At 41.5% G+C, this 16,791-nt stretch overlaps 1 protein-coding gene across 1 annotated transcript; it reads right to left on the bottom strand.

The window, feature by feature from the left end:
- Positions 1-1,273: 1,273 nt before the first annotated feature.
- Positions 1,274-2,483, bottom strand: LOC131071612 (uncharacterized). Its single transcript, XM_058007525.2, has 3 exons — positions 2,014-2,483; positions 1,804-1,912; positions 1,274-1,615 (listed from the first exon to the last, which is right to left on the bottom strand). The coding sequence occupies exons 1-3, from the start codon at positions 2,310-2,312 to the stop codon at positions 1,607-1,609; spliced, it is 417 nt and encodes a 138-aa protein (XP_057863508.1). The 5' UTR covers positions 2,313-2,483; the 3' UTR covers positions 1,274-1,606.
- Between the last annotated feature and the right edge of the window lie 14,308 nt (positions 2,484-16,791).

The raw sequence follows: 16,791 nt of genomic DNA, 5'->3' as shown, positions 1-16,791 counted from the left end.
AAAGAAGATGATTTTTTATTGAAACTCTTCGAGATGGAATAAATCACCCTTTTTAAGGAATTTGGAGGTCCTTTCCACTGTTGAGACGCCTAGATTTGAAGCATAAAGATGTTAAGTAGCGCTAGTGTCCATCAGTTGGAGCACCGTTTTATCAGATTAAAAAAAATTGTAATTTTGTTTCGTAAATAGGAGTTTTATTTTTAGAATTTTTTATTTTCAGTTAGGTGTTTTCTGTATGAAGTATAAGATAGTTTCATATATTATAAGATCCAAAAATAGATCGTCAGATATTGTAGACCATAAAAGGATCTGTTTCTATTCTCATTTTAAAGTGTTTTGGGGTAGGGTTGAAAATTTATTCTACCAGTTTAAGAGATTTTGCTCTCATATATCATTTATCTATATATCTATAATTTCTTAGATTCACATCAATCAATGAAAGTTTTTAATAACATCTGCCAGACCAAGCCGGCTCAAAAAACTGCATTGCAATGTACATAAGCTTCAACTAATTGGCTACCCAAATTATCTCTGATTGGTATCCATTTTCTTTTTACTTGTGATCAAAACTAATTATGGACACTACCAAAAATTCTCAACAGCACCCTTTAATATATTATAGAAATACCCCTCCTCTATGAAACCTCTACCTAAGCAGAAATGTGAAGTCTTTTCAAAAGCGGAGAGATGGAGACCAGTTATCGTAAGATCAGCCCACAAATACAGTAAGTTTCAGCTGGTAGTAAATGGCCTCCAACAATGTGTTGTTTGGCAAGGATAGACCTGATACTGGTTCGAAATTGAGAAGTCCACATTGTCAATGAATGATGTTATTTCTGTATCTTGTCATTAGTGTCCCATGTTATTTATATATCTATGACAATGTCTCATGTTCATGATGTTTGTTGAATGGACTTCACTAGTTCTTAAACTTTGTATCAGTCAGAATGTAACTATATCATGGGTGTCTAGCACTTCTGCTAGATTCTCTGAGACCTATTGCTGTGTGCAGCATTGACTACTCTTATCACAGAAACACATAATGTCTCTACATTTTTGGTTTTTACCTTAATGAAACAATAGCAGTAGGAAAATCAGGGACAAAAGCCACTTGTTGAGAGCCACACAAAACATTGCCCCATAACATAAACAGACAAATACGAATATTGCTGAACAACTAAGGCACAATTCCAAGGCACATCATGGTCTGTGTGTGATAAACATACAAATTCCTCTTTTATGATGCACTCAACCTGAAAGCAGTTATGCATAATTTTGAATAAACAGAGCCATTGTTTTATTAAATAAAGTAGGCAGAAAACAATACATGGCATTCATATTCAACCTTCCATTTCTCCCCCAATCTATTTCATATTTCCCAAACCCAAGGCCTAATTGAACCCAAATATGATTTTTCTCCAAAAGTTGCAACTCTACAGAAAGAACATGAGATGTATTGAAACTCCCGGAGATTGAATAAATCACTTATATTAAAACATTGGAAGATCCTTTCCACTGTTGAGACACCTGGATTTGAAGTATAAAGATGCTGAGCAGCACTAGTCTCCTTCACTTGGTTGCTGGTCTGGCAGAGGTTACAGTGGTATCAACCAGACTGCATGAAAAATGAAATTGCAAAAATCAGTAAACGTTTATTGGGTTGTATTTTCGGAGGAAAATGGAAAATGACGGCAAAAATTAGGAAACTTTTATTGGGTATTTTAGAGTAAAAAGGCTTCCAGCAAAGAGAAAATATTACTTTGCAAAGCTTGGAATAATTGCATTGGGTATTCTCAAACACACCTTGCGAGGAAGATAAGTTGGGAGTTCAACAGGCCTCACAGATTTTCTATTTCTGGCGAGCAGGCCTCTGGTTGTTGGGGACATGATTGAATCTGTTGGACTTCTGTACCTGCAAATTCAGAGCATAGAGGTAAGATTGAAAAACCGACCCTAGAAATATATTTGAATGCAATCCAAGTTTGTTTTAAGCAGAAAAGAAAATTCCCTCACCTCTCAGGGAAGCCAAATAGTTTCTTGGGAGGCACTTTGACATTAGGAGGAGTAACCTTGTTACTGTCATCCTTATTATTCCTTCTGGCCACTATGTTCTGATGCCCTCCATTCTTCTCTGTTAAGACATTTTCTGCTTCTACCATTGCATTCTTCTCTGTTAAGACATTTTCTGCTTCCACCATTGCATTCTTCTCTGTTAAGACATTTTCTGCTTCCACCATTGCCTTCTGTGGTGTTTCTTCACTTTTCTCCAAAGCTGGGGAGGACACTTCCTTTCCACAAGGCAAGTTTTCCATCCTTATAGTTAATTCTCAAAACACCCACTTCCTTTAACCTGAGCACAGATTTCGCTCGGTATCAGAGGCAATGTAAGACCAACAAGTGAAATGTTTGAGAACTTAAAATTATGAAATTCTACTCAGAGACATCCTCCTCGTTCACAAACCCTAAATTGTATATTTATTGCTCAAGTTGCAGAGAGGGAGGTGAACGTTTGAAACGCAGACCCAACGGTCACTAAACAAAATTAATTTATTCTTTTGTTGTTATTGCGTAGTGGATTGCAGCTCACCTGGCCACTTGTGTTAAAAAGTTAACAGACATGATGATACTTCCAACGATGCCGTTTAAAATTCGTGCCTAAATTTGATGGCCGTATCGATGTATTTAAGAAGACTATCATATGAAGAGGTATTTTTAAAACAAATTTATTTTTTATATATTTTTCTTTTAATAATTAAAAGATTAAATCTGAATAGATAATCATCCCACAAATTTTGGTCACTTATTTAATTTTTTTATGAGGTAATGTCTTTTCAATTCAAGGAGAGAGGATCTAGCAGTTGAGCATGTTGGACAATAGTTGTTACAACATTTGTTGATTTAATGCCTAATATTTTTTAATATGAAAGCACTAGTAGTTGTGACTTTAGAATTGTTAATGTTGATCACGAGTACCAATTGTAGACACCCAAAATTGTCATGTATAATTAAATAAATATTTTATTTATTTAATTATCTAAGCCTAATTCTTCTATTAATTAAATAAATCTTTATTTATTTAATTAATTCATTTATCCTCTTCTAGCCTTATTTCTCATTTAAATAAATACATTTATTTATTTAAATTATCCCTTTCCTAAATTAAATAAATATTTTATTTATTTAATTGTCCCACTTCTTCTATTAATTAAATAAATCTTTATTTATTTAATTAATTCATTATCTTTTTCTACACATGACACATGTCACTCATCTCTTATTTTCTACACTACCTACCTCTTTCATTATTTTGGTATTTCTTTTACCTATCCTCTAATCTTAGCCGACCTCTCTTTTTACACCTCTCAATCTTAACCCTCCATTTCTTATTGTGTCTTCTATTTAAGGAGATGCTTTCTTCATTGTCAAACCCTAATGACTGATTTTGGAGTACTTGGCTACACTACGATCCTACTTGCAACCACATTCCGTTCTTTGTTGAGCTCTTGTGCATACAAAAATCTGAGAGCAAGCATATCAAACAAGATCAATGGAGATAGGAAGAATGGAGATCAAAACCCTATTGGACATGTGATGGTATAATCTTTGTGATTTTGAGTTATTTTGCATTGTCTTAGGTTATCTTCATATGTTATGGTGGATCTTTGTTCATTGTTAGGCTAGGGTTTGGTGGTTGAATTCATTTAGCCTTTCAATATTGTTGTTATTTGTTATCCATTTTCACCATATACATTTTGGCACGCCCGGTGGGACTCTTGTCCCTTTGCATTTAACATTTTTGTTGCAGATTTTGCATTTTTGAAGTTGCAGATCGGACAGTTTTTGACAACATTTTAGGTTTTTCCGCGTCTGCGAGTGTTCGGATCGCGTTTTTGTGTTTCAGAAGCGTCTGCGATATCGAGAATCGCGTTTGTGTTTCTGTCAATTTTTATTTTTTTGCAGGTTTCTGGAATCGCGTCTGAGAATTTTAACCGCGTCTGCGCTGGATCTTATCGCGTCTGCACTCGGAAGTCGCGTCTGTGACCTCTGATCGCGTCTGTGAACTTCAGAACCGCGTCTGTGTCGTACAGACGCGTCTGTGTCTGGTATAAAGGCGTCTGTGCATTCTGTTTTGCAAATTTTTCAATTTTCTTTGATTCGGGTTTTCGGATTTTGTACTTAGGGTTTCAGATCTGGTTTATTTTCGGCTAACCCTTGCAGATCTAGCTAACCTGGTTTGTGCAGCTTGCTTTGGAGGCAAAAACGTTTTTGTTGAAGGCCCCTTTTCACAAAGTCTTTTGGGTTTTCTAAAAATTTACCTAACTTGTGTGCTTGCAGGAAGGGGTGATCATTTGAAACAACCCAAACTACTAACAATTTTGTTGCAGGGCCTTGGCTAGGGTTCTGTAGTTTTGTTGTGTGCCTTGTTTTCATAGCTTAGCAAACACTTCAATTGGTGCACTAAAATTGAATCATTGTCTTTTGTGTCTTGAGCAATAGGCTCTTTTTGTTTAATCTTTAGAGGGCCTGTCTTCCCGTGTGGTCATTAGGACTACTAGTGAGAAGAGAACGACCCAAGTGGTAGCGAGGAAAACCCACCTCATCCAAACCACTATAATCAAATGTATTCATGGTGAAAACTATGGATAACGTGTGCTGATTAGTTCATACCGACACTATGTCTCCCCATAAACCCGTTTGATCAAATTTATTTGATCATTTGTAGGGCGTAACCCCTACCGGCTGGGAGCCTCTGTATTTACAGAGCTGAAAGTGCCGCATGTATGGCCACACGAGCGGATGCCCTTACTAGCACCTCTTTGTTTTAGATGCCCAAATCCTTCTAGTTGTTGAGGCAGGAGGTCGGACCTCTGGTAGCGGCCCACACACATACGGTTCTTAGTAGAGATACAAAGTTCGCCATGGGGAGTTTTCATGGGGACTGATGCTTGGCTGACCCGAGAAGTGAGTGCCGAGGGTGGAGCCAGTGAAGTCAAGCATCTAAGTATCCGCTTTGAATAGCGTAGCCTCGGGGGTAAAACCCTATGTGGGATCAACAACTATTGTCTTGGCCAGCCCTAAGATTTGTGCTTGTCTTATGCTAAACACTCAAACATTCAAGACAAAACAACAAAACATTGTGTCTTTTGTGTCTTCAAGTGTATGCAAAAACTTTTTACATCAAACAACACACTTTTGGAGTCTAAACAGTTTGCAAACATTGAGTCATCAAGATTGTGTCCTCTTGTCACGAAAAACAGTCAAAAAATCAGATTTGGTCACAACAAAACAACTTCACAGATAGGAAAAATTGCACTAAGGTCACAAAAACGCGTCTGTGTCTGTTCAAACCGCGTCTATGTCGGATAAGCGCGTCTGTGAAGTACATAATAGCGTCTGTGTTTTTAACAGCGTCTGCGTCAAACAAAGTAGCGTCTGTGTCTGGAAAACGCGTCTGTGAAGTATATAGAGGCGTCTGTGTCAGGATTTGAAAACTTTAACAGTCAAGCAAACAAAGAAAATCAGTTTCGGCATATTTGAGCTTCTTAGGTTGTCTCTTCAGGTTTCATCTAGCATTCAGCCTGTTCTAAGGTCTTACACAGTCCATCATTGCTTCATATCTCATTTTACATTCACAATTGTCTAAACTTGAGTCAAAAGGGTCACTTGCTTGTCCTCATTATACTTTTTCAACACACTACATACAACTACACTTTGCTAAGTGGTCCCTCATCAAGGTTTCTTACCTTTGGGTCTCATTTGGTCTTACTTAGAGTCAAGGTCAGCTTACCTCATCAAGAGAAACTATCCTCTCTTTGGAAGTCACACCTACTCTACTACATACATATTTGGTCTTACACTTTGGACATTGCAAGTACACCCCTAGATTCATTTACACTCCATACAACTCTTGGTCTTCCATACTCTTTTCACTTTTCATCTAGTCTCTCACATCTTGGTCAAACACCTAGTTCATGGTTGAAACCCGCCTTCAAAAATCTAGGAGAATAGCTAAGGAAGCTCAAGAATCCGTAAACATGAGTTCTTATGAGTATGACAATGATCTATTCTACAATCCTGAGCACACTACATTACCAGACATGAATGTTTATAGACACAATCCAAATGTGGAAAGCGCAAACACTATAAACAACAATGCTACACACAATGACACAGTTGACAATTCTTCAATACTATCAGCAGACATACAAGAATCCATAATGGATCCTCAATTCAATAGATTGGTTGAAGAGATAATGAGGAGAGATCGTCAATACTTTTTAAACATGATGGCACAAAGTGGAGCTAAAATACCACATGATTTTGACTTATCTCAACTTATGGAAAGTCGACCTTCACAACAAGCTCAACCTAACATGGATCAAAGGAGACCAAATAGTGGAGGAAATAGAGGACCAAATAATATGATGCCGGAGTCACCATCAGTTTTGCTTCAAAAACCAGCAATCCCACATACACAAGCTCAAGCATATGATACTTACACTCAAAGACCCTCATGGAGGCCCTGTGCTCAAACACATGCTCAAGGTATAGATCCATCAAGACAAGTGGATACTCAAGGACATCCTCAAAATTTTGACACAAGGAGACCCCATGTCAAAATTGGGGGCAACACAATGGAAAATGAAAGGCCTATTGAATATGGTTTATACACACAAAACAAATATGGGGTTCCCCAACAAGAAGTTATGCCAAGTGCTCCATAGATGTCGCAACAATATAGACCCCCATATGGACATGTCTACGATCAGTATCATCCATACATGCAACAAGCTCCTCCTCAAATGGGCATTTCAAACATGGGGTATGCTACAAGAAATCAATCTCCTCCCAAGAATAATTTGGAGCAACAAATTAGAGATTTACAAAAGAAAATGGAGGACATGAGTACATCAAAACCTACATACACTATGAGAGATATATGCCCTTATCCCTTTGATAAGAGCATTCCAATGCCTCCATTTCCTCCACACTTTGTGACACCAAAATTCGACAAATATAGAGGGAGAGGAGACCCCAAGGCACACATAAGACAATTCTTCACAGCTTGCATTGAGGTAGCGGCAGAAGAAACATACTTGATGAGGTTATTCCCACAGAGCTTAGGCGATCAAGCTATGGAATGGTTTTCTCAATTACCTCCTGGTATTAAGTCATGGGGCGACTTAGCAGAGGCATTCATTCAGCATTTCTCCTACAACATAGAAACAGATGTCTCAGTTACTACCTTGTGCAATACTAAACAAAAGGAAGGAGAATCTTTTGCGTCATTTTTACAAAGATGGAGAAACTTAGCTAGCAGATGCTCTTGCGAAATCCCACAGAAACAAATGGTGGAAATGTTCACACAAAATGTTAACAAGGCTATTGGCTATGATCTCAGAAAAGCTTGTTTGTCTACATTCAAGGATGTCATTGAAAAGGGCCTAGCAACAGAAAAGGTCTTAATTGAACAAGGAGTTATCAAACTATTCAAAGAAAACAAAGAGGACTTTAAGGGAAAGGACAAACCAAAATTTTGGAACAAGAACAAGAACACAGTTAATGATGGCGTTGTTGATGCCAATACAGTGAGACCAAAGTTCGTCTTTTCTGGATCAAGTTCTACCAACAATCAGGTGAACACTCAAACAACTTCTAGACCACGAAGGAAGTACACTCCATTGGGAGAACCACTTGAATCAGTATTCAAAAAGCTTGTAGCAAACAAAGTAATTACAGTTCCAGATTTTCCTCCTTATGAACCAAAGGTAAAACCAAATTGGTGGAATGATGATGAGTATTGTGAGTTTCATAAGAGCAAGGGTCACAAGACAGGTAATTGCCATCGATTGAAAAACATTGTGCAAGATCTCATTGATAGAGGCGACATTGAGATTGAGGGACATTCATCTAATCAAGAGCATGAGGTGTTTAAGGAACCATTCCCAAAACATGACAAAGGAAAAGGCAAAGTCACAGATGATCAAGCCAATTACACTAGAGCATCTTACAATTATGATTCTACTATCAATCACATCTCAATGGACAATCATATCTCTACTATTACCATCAAGAACAAAAATCCTGAGAATTCTTCTCAGAGACCCAAAATTGTCCTAAAAGGTGTGGGATCCTCGTCTGCATCTACCTCTGAATGTCATGTTACAACCCGTCAAGGTAAGATCACATTGCCAGGTACCTCCACTAAGAATACCAATCTTTCATCAATCAAGCTTGAGTACGACCTTGTAGAACAACTAGGGAAGACACCTGCACTCATCTCTATTCTTGAGCTCTTACGTATATCTCCTGCACATAAAGCTATCCTTGACAAAATATTGAGAGATACTGCCGTCCCTACTGATCTGAACGTGGACCAGTTTCAAGCCATGGTGGGATACCTATCCGTTCCACACTCCCTCACATTTACAGAAGCCGATGACGCCTCCATAAGTCAGCCACATAATGCACCTCTACATGTTGAAGCCTTCATACATAAACATCGAATAAAGCGAGTCTTGATAGATGGAGGAGCAGGTCTTAATATTTGTACATTGAGCACCATCAGACAATTGGGATATTCTGACAAGGCTGTGAATTCTACAAACCAAATCACCATCAAGGCTTATGATGATGAAGAGCGCTCGTCCAAGGGCACGGTCACCTTACCACTAAGAATGGGGCCAGTCACAAAGGATGTGGTTTGTCAAGTCCTGGATCTAGACCTCACGTACAACATATTGCTAGGACGTCCGTGGATTCATGAAATGAGGGCAGTCCCATCAACATACCATCAATGCATTAAGTTTCCTCACAATGGAGCCGAGGTAACCGTCAATGGTGATCCAAATCCATTCATATATTGTAATAACTTGAGATCACATACTGAGACTATCATTCCCAGTAACCGTGAGGCTACTCCCTCTTCGGCATACATTGACCCTGAGTCATTAAAACCCTCGACATCCAAACAAGGTGAACTTAGAGGTAAGTTTCAAGACAAAGGCATGGGAGAATACACTTTGAATCAAACAATGTTTTTACGACAAGTCATGACCTCTCCCAAGGAATATGGGAGGCCACATCCTAACAAGCAAATCTCTATCATGATGCTCAAATGGGATCCTACCATCTTTCAAAAATGGGGTGAACTAGAAGAAGAAAATTTATATAAAATGCTCTATAAGGACGTTGAAGAGGACACACATGATCAGATTATTATACCCTGTGAGAACTATGGCAAAGGCTTCAAAATTTTGCAAAGATTCGGGTATGATGGAAAAAGCCCTCTCGGACTACGCAAAGAAGGTGTCATGGAGCCCTTGCAACCTGAGCTAACTACAAGAAGAGAACGCTCCAAGGGGCTTGGTTTTCTAAATCCCAGACTACAAAATAAAAGAACAAAAGAGGTATGGCGAATTAAAGTTGCCGAAGTTCAACAAGAATATTACTATTCCATAGATTCCAATGAGTGGGAATGGGGTTCAGACAAATCCTCCAGTGACTATGAGCTCACTGAAACATTCAGAGAGCCAGATGAACCCACAGAGGAGGAGGAATTTTACAAAAAGTTCAGAGTTGGTCAAGAACCAACCCATAAGGATCCCGCACAAGCTTCGTTTCAAGGTCCTAGGTCAAAATCACATAGGATGAGGACACCTGTCCCAGAAGGCTCTACTAGTGATGACAATTTGGATTCGCTCACGATCGAAACTGATGAGGAGAGTGCCATCGATGACCTCGACGATTACCTTGACATACCCGAATATAACCACATCTTCACTATTAGTCCTGCAAAATCTGAAAACACTAAAGACCTTCCCCTTGTTCACCCCCAACTCATTGACTGGGATCATGAAGGACCAGCACAATTTGATACATTTCAAAATGACGAAGCTATTATCGACTACCTTGGCATTCGAGATGATCTTCCCCCTGGAGACCACAAAGCAGGATACGCCATAGAGCTCAACAACATAGCATACTTTGGTGAGGGTGTCGGGCCTTCTAGTCGCAAAAATGTGAAAATAAAAATTAAAAAAGGGTCTTATGGCGAAAACCACACTGTGGCGCTATCTGACCCCAAAAAAGTAAAAAGAAAGGACGTATCTGAGGGTGAAAACCTCTCTGAGGCGCCCGAAGATGGAAGGCTCGACATTCTCCCAGCATCATACGAGGAAAAATCATCCATGTTGGTAGAGGAGACTATAAAGACAAACATTGGTACAGCAGAGGTTCCACACAACATATTTTTGGCTCAATCATTGACAGAGGCCGAGAGAGCAAAATTCATAAGCTTCTTTAAGGGACGACAAATCAACTTCGCATGGTCTTACGCGGATATGCCTGGGCTAGACCCGGATTTGGTGATGCATCATTTGACAGTCAAACCGGGGGCAAAACCAGTAAAGTAGAAATTAAGGAAAATGCATCCACAAGTGGCATTGCTAGTCAAGGCAGAGCTGGAGAAATTATTGGATGTCGGATTCATACGCCCAATTGATTATCCCGAATGGATTTCCAATTTAGTACCTGTCAGCAAACCGGATCGCAGCATCCGAATATGCACAGACTTCAGAGATATCAACAAGGCTTGTCCAAAGGACGATTTCCCATTACCAAACATTGACTTGATCGTTGATCTCACAGCAGGCCATGAAATGTTATCTTTAATGGACGGATTTTCTGGATATAATCAAATCAGGATTGCACCTGAAGATCAACATAAAACATCATTCACTTGTCCATGGGGAACCTTCTGTTGGAATGTCATGCCCTTTGGGCTAAAAAATGCAGGTGCCACTTATCAAAGAGCGATGACCACTATCTTTCATGATCTCATGCATGTAACGGTGGAAGATTATGTTGACGATCTTTTGGGAAAATCAAGAGACAGAGATACACACTTGGACATACTTTCAGTTGCTTTTGATCGGTTGGAAAAGTACAAGGTAAGATTAAACCCGAAGAAATGTGTCTTTGGAGTAACCTCCGGGAAGCTCCTAGGATTCATTGTGTCTAAAAGAGGAATAGAAGCTGATCCAGCAAAAGTCAAGGCTATCTTAGACATGCCGCCACCCAAGAATATCAGTCAACTTCGATCTTTACAAGGGAGACTCCAATCCATACGAAGATTCATAGCACAACTTGCAGATAAGTGTAACCCTTTCCAGCACCTGCTACACAAAAACATCAAGTTCAAATGGGATGAGAACTGTCAACAGGCTTTTCAGGCGCTCAAAGACTATCTTTTGAACCCGCCAGTTTTGATGCCACCAATTCCAGATCAACCATTGCTACTTTACATATCAACTACTCCGACAGCACTGGGGGCACTCCTAGCACAACAAATACCTGACGGCAAGGAAAAAGCAGTCTACTATATCAGTCGCACATTGGTGGGATATGAGCTAAACTACACACCAATCGAGCGTGCATGTCTCGCTGTGGTCTTCGCTTCACAAAAATTACAACATTATATGCTCACTCACAAGACTAAGTTGATTGCCAGAATTGATCCACTAAAATATCTTCTCAACAAAGCTACACTTACTGGGCGGCTAGCCAAGTGGGTAATGATTTTGAGTGAATTCGACATTGAATACGTGGACAGAAAAGCAATCAAAGGACAAGCCATTGCAGACCAATTGGCAGATGCTCCCATGATAGATGATGCTCCTCTACAGTCAGAATTTCCAGATGAGTCCATTCTAACAATATCACCTGCAAAGCCATGGCAATTATATTTTGACGGCTCATACACACAGCACGGGGCAGGAGCGGGTATACTCTTTATAACTCCTCAAGGCGATTCTATACCAAAATCATACCGTTTATCATTTCCGTGCACTAACAATATAGCGGAATACGAGGCATTAACAACTGGGTTAAGAATTGCAGTTCAATGGAAGATCCAAGAACTTCGTGTTTTTGGGGATTCTCAACTTGTCATCCATCAAGCAACTGATGATTATCAAACAAAAGATGAAAAGCTAATGCCTTACAAACAACTGGTAGATGATCTGAAACAACACTTTGCAAAGATAGAGTTTGAGCAAATACCAAGAGAACAGAATCGCGCTGCTGATGCCATGGCTACAATTGCTTCGCTCATTGATCTACCGCAAAATGAGACTTGCTATGAGTTCCTGGTAGACAACCTGTTGATTCCTTCATACGAGATCACTCCTACTGAAATGATATGTGTTGTTGGTCCTGAATCCCAGTTATATGGTTCCATATTCACATACCTTCGTGACAATATCTTACCTCCCGATCTATCGAACAACCAACGCCGCACTTTCATTCGCCAATCCTCCCGATACGTTATCCTAGCTGATATCCTATACCGACGAGGTCTAGATGGCACCCTTCTTAGATGTTTAGAGAGTGACGAAGCTCAGATTGCGTTACGAGAAGTGCACGAAGGGATATGTGGTCTGCATACTAGTGGTCCTACCTTGGCTAAGAAACTCATCAGGACTGGATACTACTGGCCTACTATGGAAAAAGATGCATATCAGTTTGTCAAGAAGTGTAAGCAGTGTCAAATTCATGGAGACCTTATACATGCACCAGCACAGGAACTACAACCACTTGCGTCTCCTTGGCCCTTTTGTCAGTGGGGACTCGATCTCATAGGCAAGATTCACCCTCCTTCTTCCAATGGACATAAATTCATTATCACAGCCACAGAGTATTTCACAAAGTGGATTGAAGCCGTGCCTCTCACACAAGTTACTGGGAAACAAATCGCTACTTTCATCCTGAACTACATCATTTGCCGATACGGGATTCCTACTTCCATTATTACTGATAACGGGCGTCCTTTCAAAAATCAGGATGTTCGTGAACTCTGTGAGCGCTTCCATATATCCCATCGTTTCTCCACACCATATTATCCCCAAGGTAACGGCCAAGCTGAGGCGTCTAATAAAACAATTCTCAAAATCCTTAAAAAGACAGTCGACGACGCTGGCCGTAACTGGCATATCCAACTCAATCCTGCACTTTGGGCCTACCGAACAAGTGTCCGCACGCCTACAGGAGCTACACCCTACTCACTTGTCTACGGCGCTGAAGCCATCTTGCCTATTGAGGTCGAGCTACCTTCTTTACGGGTCTCCTTGAGAAACATAATCAACGATGAAGACTACAGGGTCTCTCGCTTACAAGAACTAGAATTGCTGGAGGAACGACGACACATTGCTTTTAATCATCTCAAGGCTTACCAACAATGAATGAGTCGCAGTTACAATCACAAAGTTAAGCCTCACACATTTGAGGTAGGTGACTTAGTACTCAGAGAGAACCCCAAGAATCAACAAGACAGAGATAAGAAGGGCAAGTTCGAACCAAACTGGCTTGGTCCTTACATCATCACAGCAGTATATGGATCTGGGGCATATCAGCTCTCAACTACAGAAGGTGAACCCTTGGAGGATCCTATCAACAGCATGCACCTTCGCAGGTTCTACACATAGCTTTTCAGAGCATCTTAATGCAAAAATACAAAAAAATCAAAAATTTCAAAAAAATAAAATAAAAATTATAAAACAAAAAAAATCGTTACATGGTGAAAACCTGGCCAACAGGCGCCTTGTGACAACAAAAAAATTGAAAAATCCAAAAAAGTAAAGAGAAATAATTTCGTCCAACGGTGAAAACCATTTCGGTGGCGCCCTGGGCAAGTACCATGGTGAAAACTGGGTCACCAGCGCCATGCGTAGGGACTTTGCTCCTCCCTCCTTCAGGATTCACTTTCATCCTTTCACTTTGCACACACTCACAACTTATTCGCTCACAATAAACTTACCCATTCCCATCATGGCTTGTTATTGATCTACCTAAGATGGGTTAGCCATCCATAACCCTCCCTTTTCACTCCCTTTCCATCCATAATAAATCAAATCCTATCTGTGGCTAAGGCAAATCCTACGTCTAGTGATGGGTGTGGAACTGAGAACATCACATGGTTCGAGGAGTAAAGTTTCTTCCAGCTTTCTTCAGTCTATCCACGCACAATCCGCAATAAAGCAACATCTGCATCGCCAGTCCACAATAAAGTATCAGTTTCATGGATTCAGTCAGTTTCAGACGAGACACAGCAGCAACAATGAGCTTCAACAAAATCAAATCTTTCAACAGACTCAGACAACATATGGTTCAGTGCTATCTATCCTTTTTGAGAAAGTGAACATTGTGACCACAATCAAATAAGACTTATACAAGTGACAAGAGACACTAAACTTGAGGACTACAGTGGATGTTGGTGTCGAGTCTTGGTTTTCTTTTGATTTTATCTTTTGGTGACATGTCTTTTAGCTTTTCCGGGATGTCTTTGACTAGAGATTCTATCTCCAGGATGTCTTTGACTAGAAAGGCGAGGATGGGGTATCGTCACCTATTTGTATTTGCTGTCTGTGGATTGTCTTTTTAGTAATGCTATGACTTGTCCAAGGATATGAGGACACTGTGAGTCTAGTATGAACTGGGGCATTCCTTGTTTGTGACTGTCTTATCTCCATGCAAACAGGTACAATGACTTTCTGGGCCGAACAAATGCCTCGATTGTCATAACCTATTCTGCCATAATAAAGCTCAATGATGATAACGCACAAGAAGCTCTTTCACGTTCATATCTTCTGTCTTCCATCCCCCTTTCTTGATTGACTTCCATTGTCCTTTTCGAGTCGGCGTAGCCCGCTATCACATGACTGAGTATACTGACACACCAAAAACATTTGCATTTCATATAGTTACACCTGCATCACCACATATAAGCATTTCATACATACATATAGATATCACAATTGCATCACATCCTGCATACAACACATGTTAGCACATCTCACATTTTCATTATGTAAATAATCAGTTGCATTATCATATTCATTTGCATTACATACATTCACATTTACATCATGCATACACATATACAACATAAAAGAACAAAAATATATTGCATTGCATCATATAAGCATCCATATCATAAAACATGTATTACACAAGAACATCTCATCACATAAGGTACACATGCATATAGCTGCCACAAAAATGAATCATCTCATATATAATCAAAATGTGTCATGATACAATGATGTCAAAAGAATCATATGGCTACAAAAGAATCACCCGTAGGTGTCTACAATACAAAAATGATACATATACTGATACAATGGGGAGCCCTCTATGGCTATGATGAACTCCCTCCCTCGGAGCCGCCTAGCCTCGACGGAGTCTGAGCTGTAGATGGACCCGCTCCAGGATCCCCCTGTCTCTCTGGTGGTGGTGGAGGACCCATGACCCCACCACTAGATGCCTGCCTCCTGCGACTCCCTCCCGTAGCCGTCGCTGTGCGCGACGATCTATGGAAGCTCCTCGCCCGCTGATCTGCTGGCACGGCAGCATAGTACAGATCCCTCCAATAGGCGATCTTCTCTCCGGCTCGCAGCACATATGCGTAGCCTGCCCCTGCATCCTCTGCTGCCCGCCTCCCTGCCCTCAGAGCTGTCTCGGCCTCAGTATATCTCTGGATGGCCTAGTCCCTCTCCCGCTCTGTGTCCCTGAGCCTGATCCTGAGGTGATCCCTCTCCCGCACCAAATCCTCAATCTCATCTGCCTGGCCCTAGCAGATCTCTCGCAGCCTCAACAACTCATCCTCCTCAGGATCTCCGCCCTCAGCCTCTGCCTATGGCTCCTCCTCTGCAGGTGCCTGCACCTGTGCCTCCCCCTCTACCTGTCTAGGTGCCTGAATAGGTACCTGTCCCTGTGCCTGTCCCTGTCCCTGCACCTGTCTAGGTCCCTGTGCTCTAGGACCCTGTGCTGCTGGTACCTGTAGGGGCACTCCACCGCGACCCCTCACCACCTGAGCTGCTCTCTCCTGTCCTCCCTCCCTCCGAGGTGCTACTCGCCTCTCCCCCACCACTCCTCTCCGCCTCCGTCTGCCCCTGCCTCCATCTCCTCCACCATCATCATCATCATCCCCCCCGGCCTCTCCCTCCAACAGCTCTCCCGGATCTGTCAATCTCGGAAATGGATGCTCTGCCCAATACGCAGAGTACTCTGCGTCCATCCCTGCATCCTCTACCTCCGGCCACATGTCCCATGGTAACGGCATCATCTCCGCCAGCTGTGTCACGGCCTGATCATATGATAGCAGTGGCCCGAACTGTACCTGATCTCTAACTGTACGGGCATACATGCCCGAGCCTCGTGGCATCCGCTGAATCCGCCCAAACTGCCTGCATACCCTGTCGACAAGCTGCCTCTCCAGAATATAGGGCGTCCGCCCAATCAGATACCTGCTCCTGAAGGCATAGGGTAGCTCCAATGCGTCGTCATCCCACTCCTCGCACCCCAGGTACGGCCTCCAGATAACCATGTCTATGCCATCTATGATGCGCCTCCAATGCTCCAATCTACCAATCCGAGGCTGGGATGTGATCATGTCGTACAAATGCACGAAGCTCCGTCCCTGCCCTCTGCCTCTGAAGTGGATCGGCCGTGTGATGGGAAGGTGCTCATATGCCCACACCTGAAGGAGAGTAACGCCGCAGCCCAAGCCCACTGATCCGTGGTACACAAACTGATGCAGCTCATAGTACAAATGGGCCAGGACACATGGCCCCCATGCATACCTGGTGTGCTCTATCATCAGTGTCTCCAATGCCCCTCCCCAGCCAACTGCCAATCCTCGTGTGGCTCTGTCCGGACATAAATACCCACTGATAGCTCCCCCAATAACAGTCGGCAATGCTAAACTTGTGGTGGTCATGGTATCCCAGGCCA

This window comes from Cryptomeria japonica, chromosome 11 (genome assembly GCF_030272615.1).
Source record: "Cryptomeria japonica chromosome 11, Sugi_1.0, whole genome shotgun sequence".
NCBI lineage: Eukaryota > Viridiplantae > Streptophyta > Pinopsida > Cupressales > Cupressaceae > Cryptomeria > Cryptomeria japonica.
This window is presented reverse-complemented; position numbering and strand designations above follow the sequence as displayed.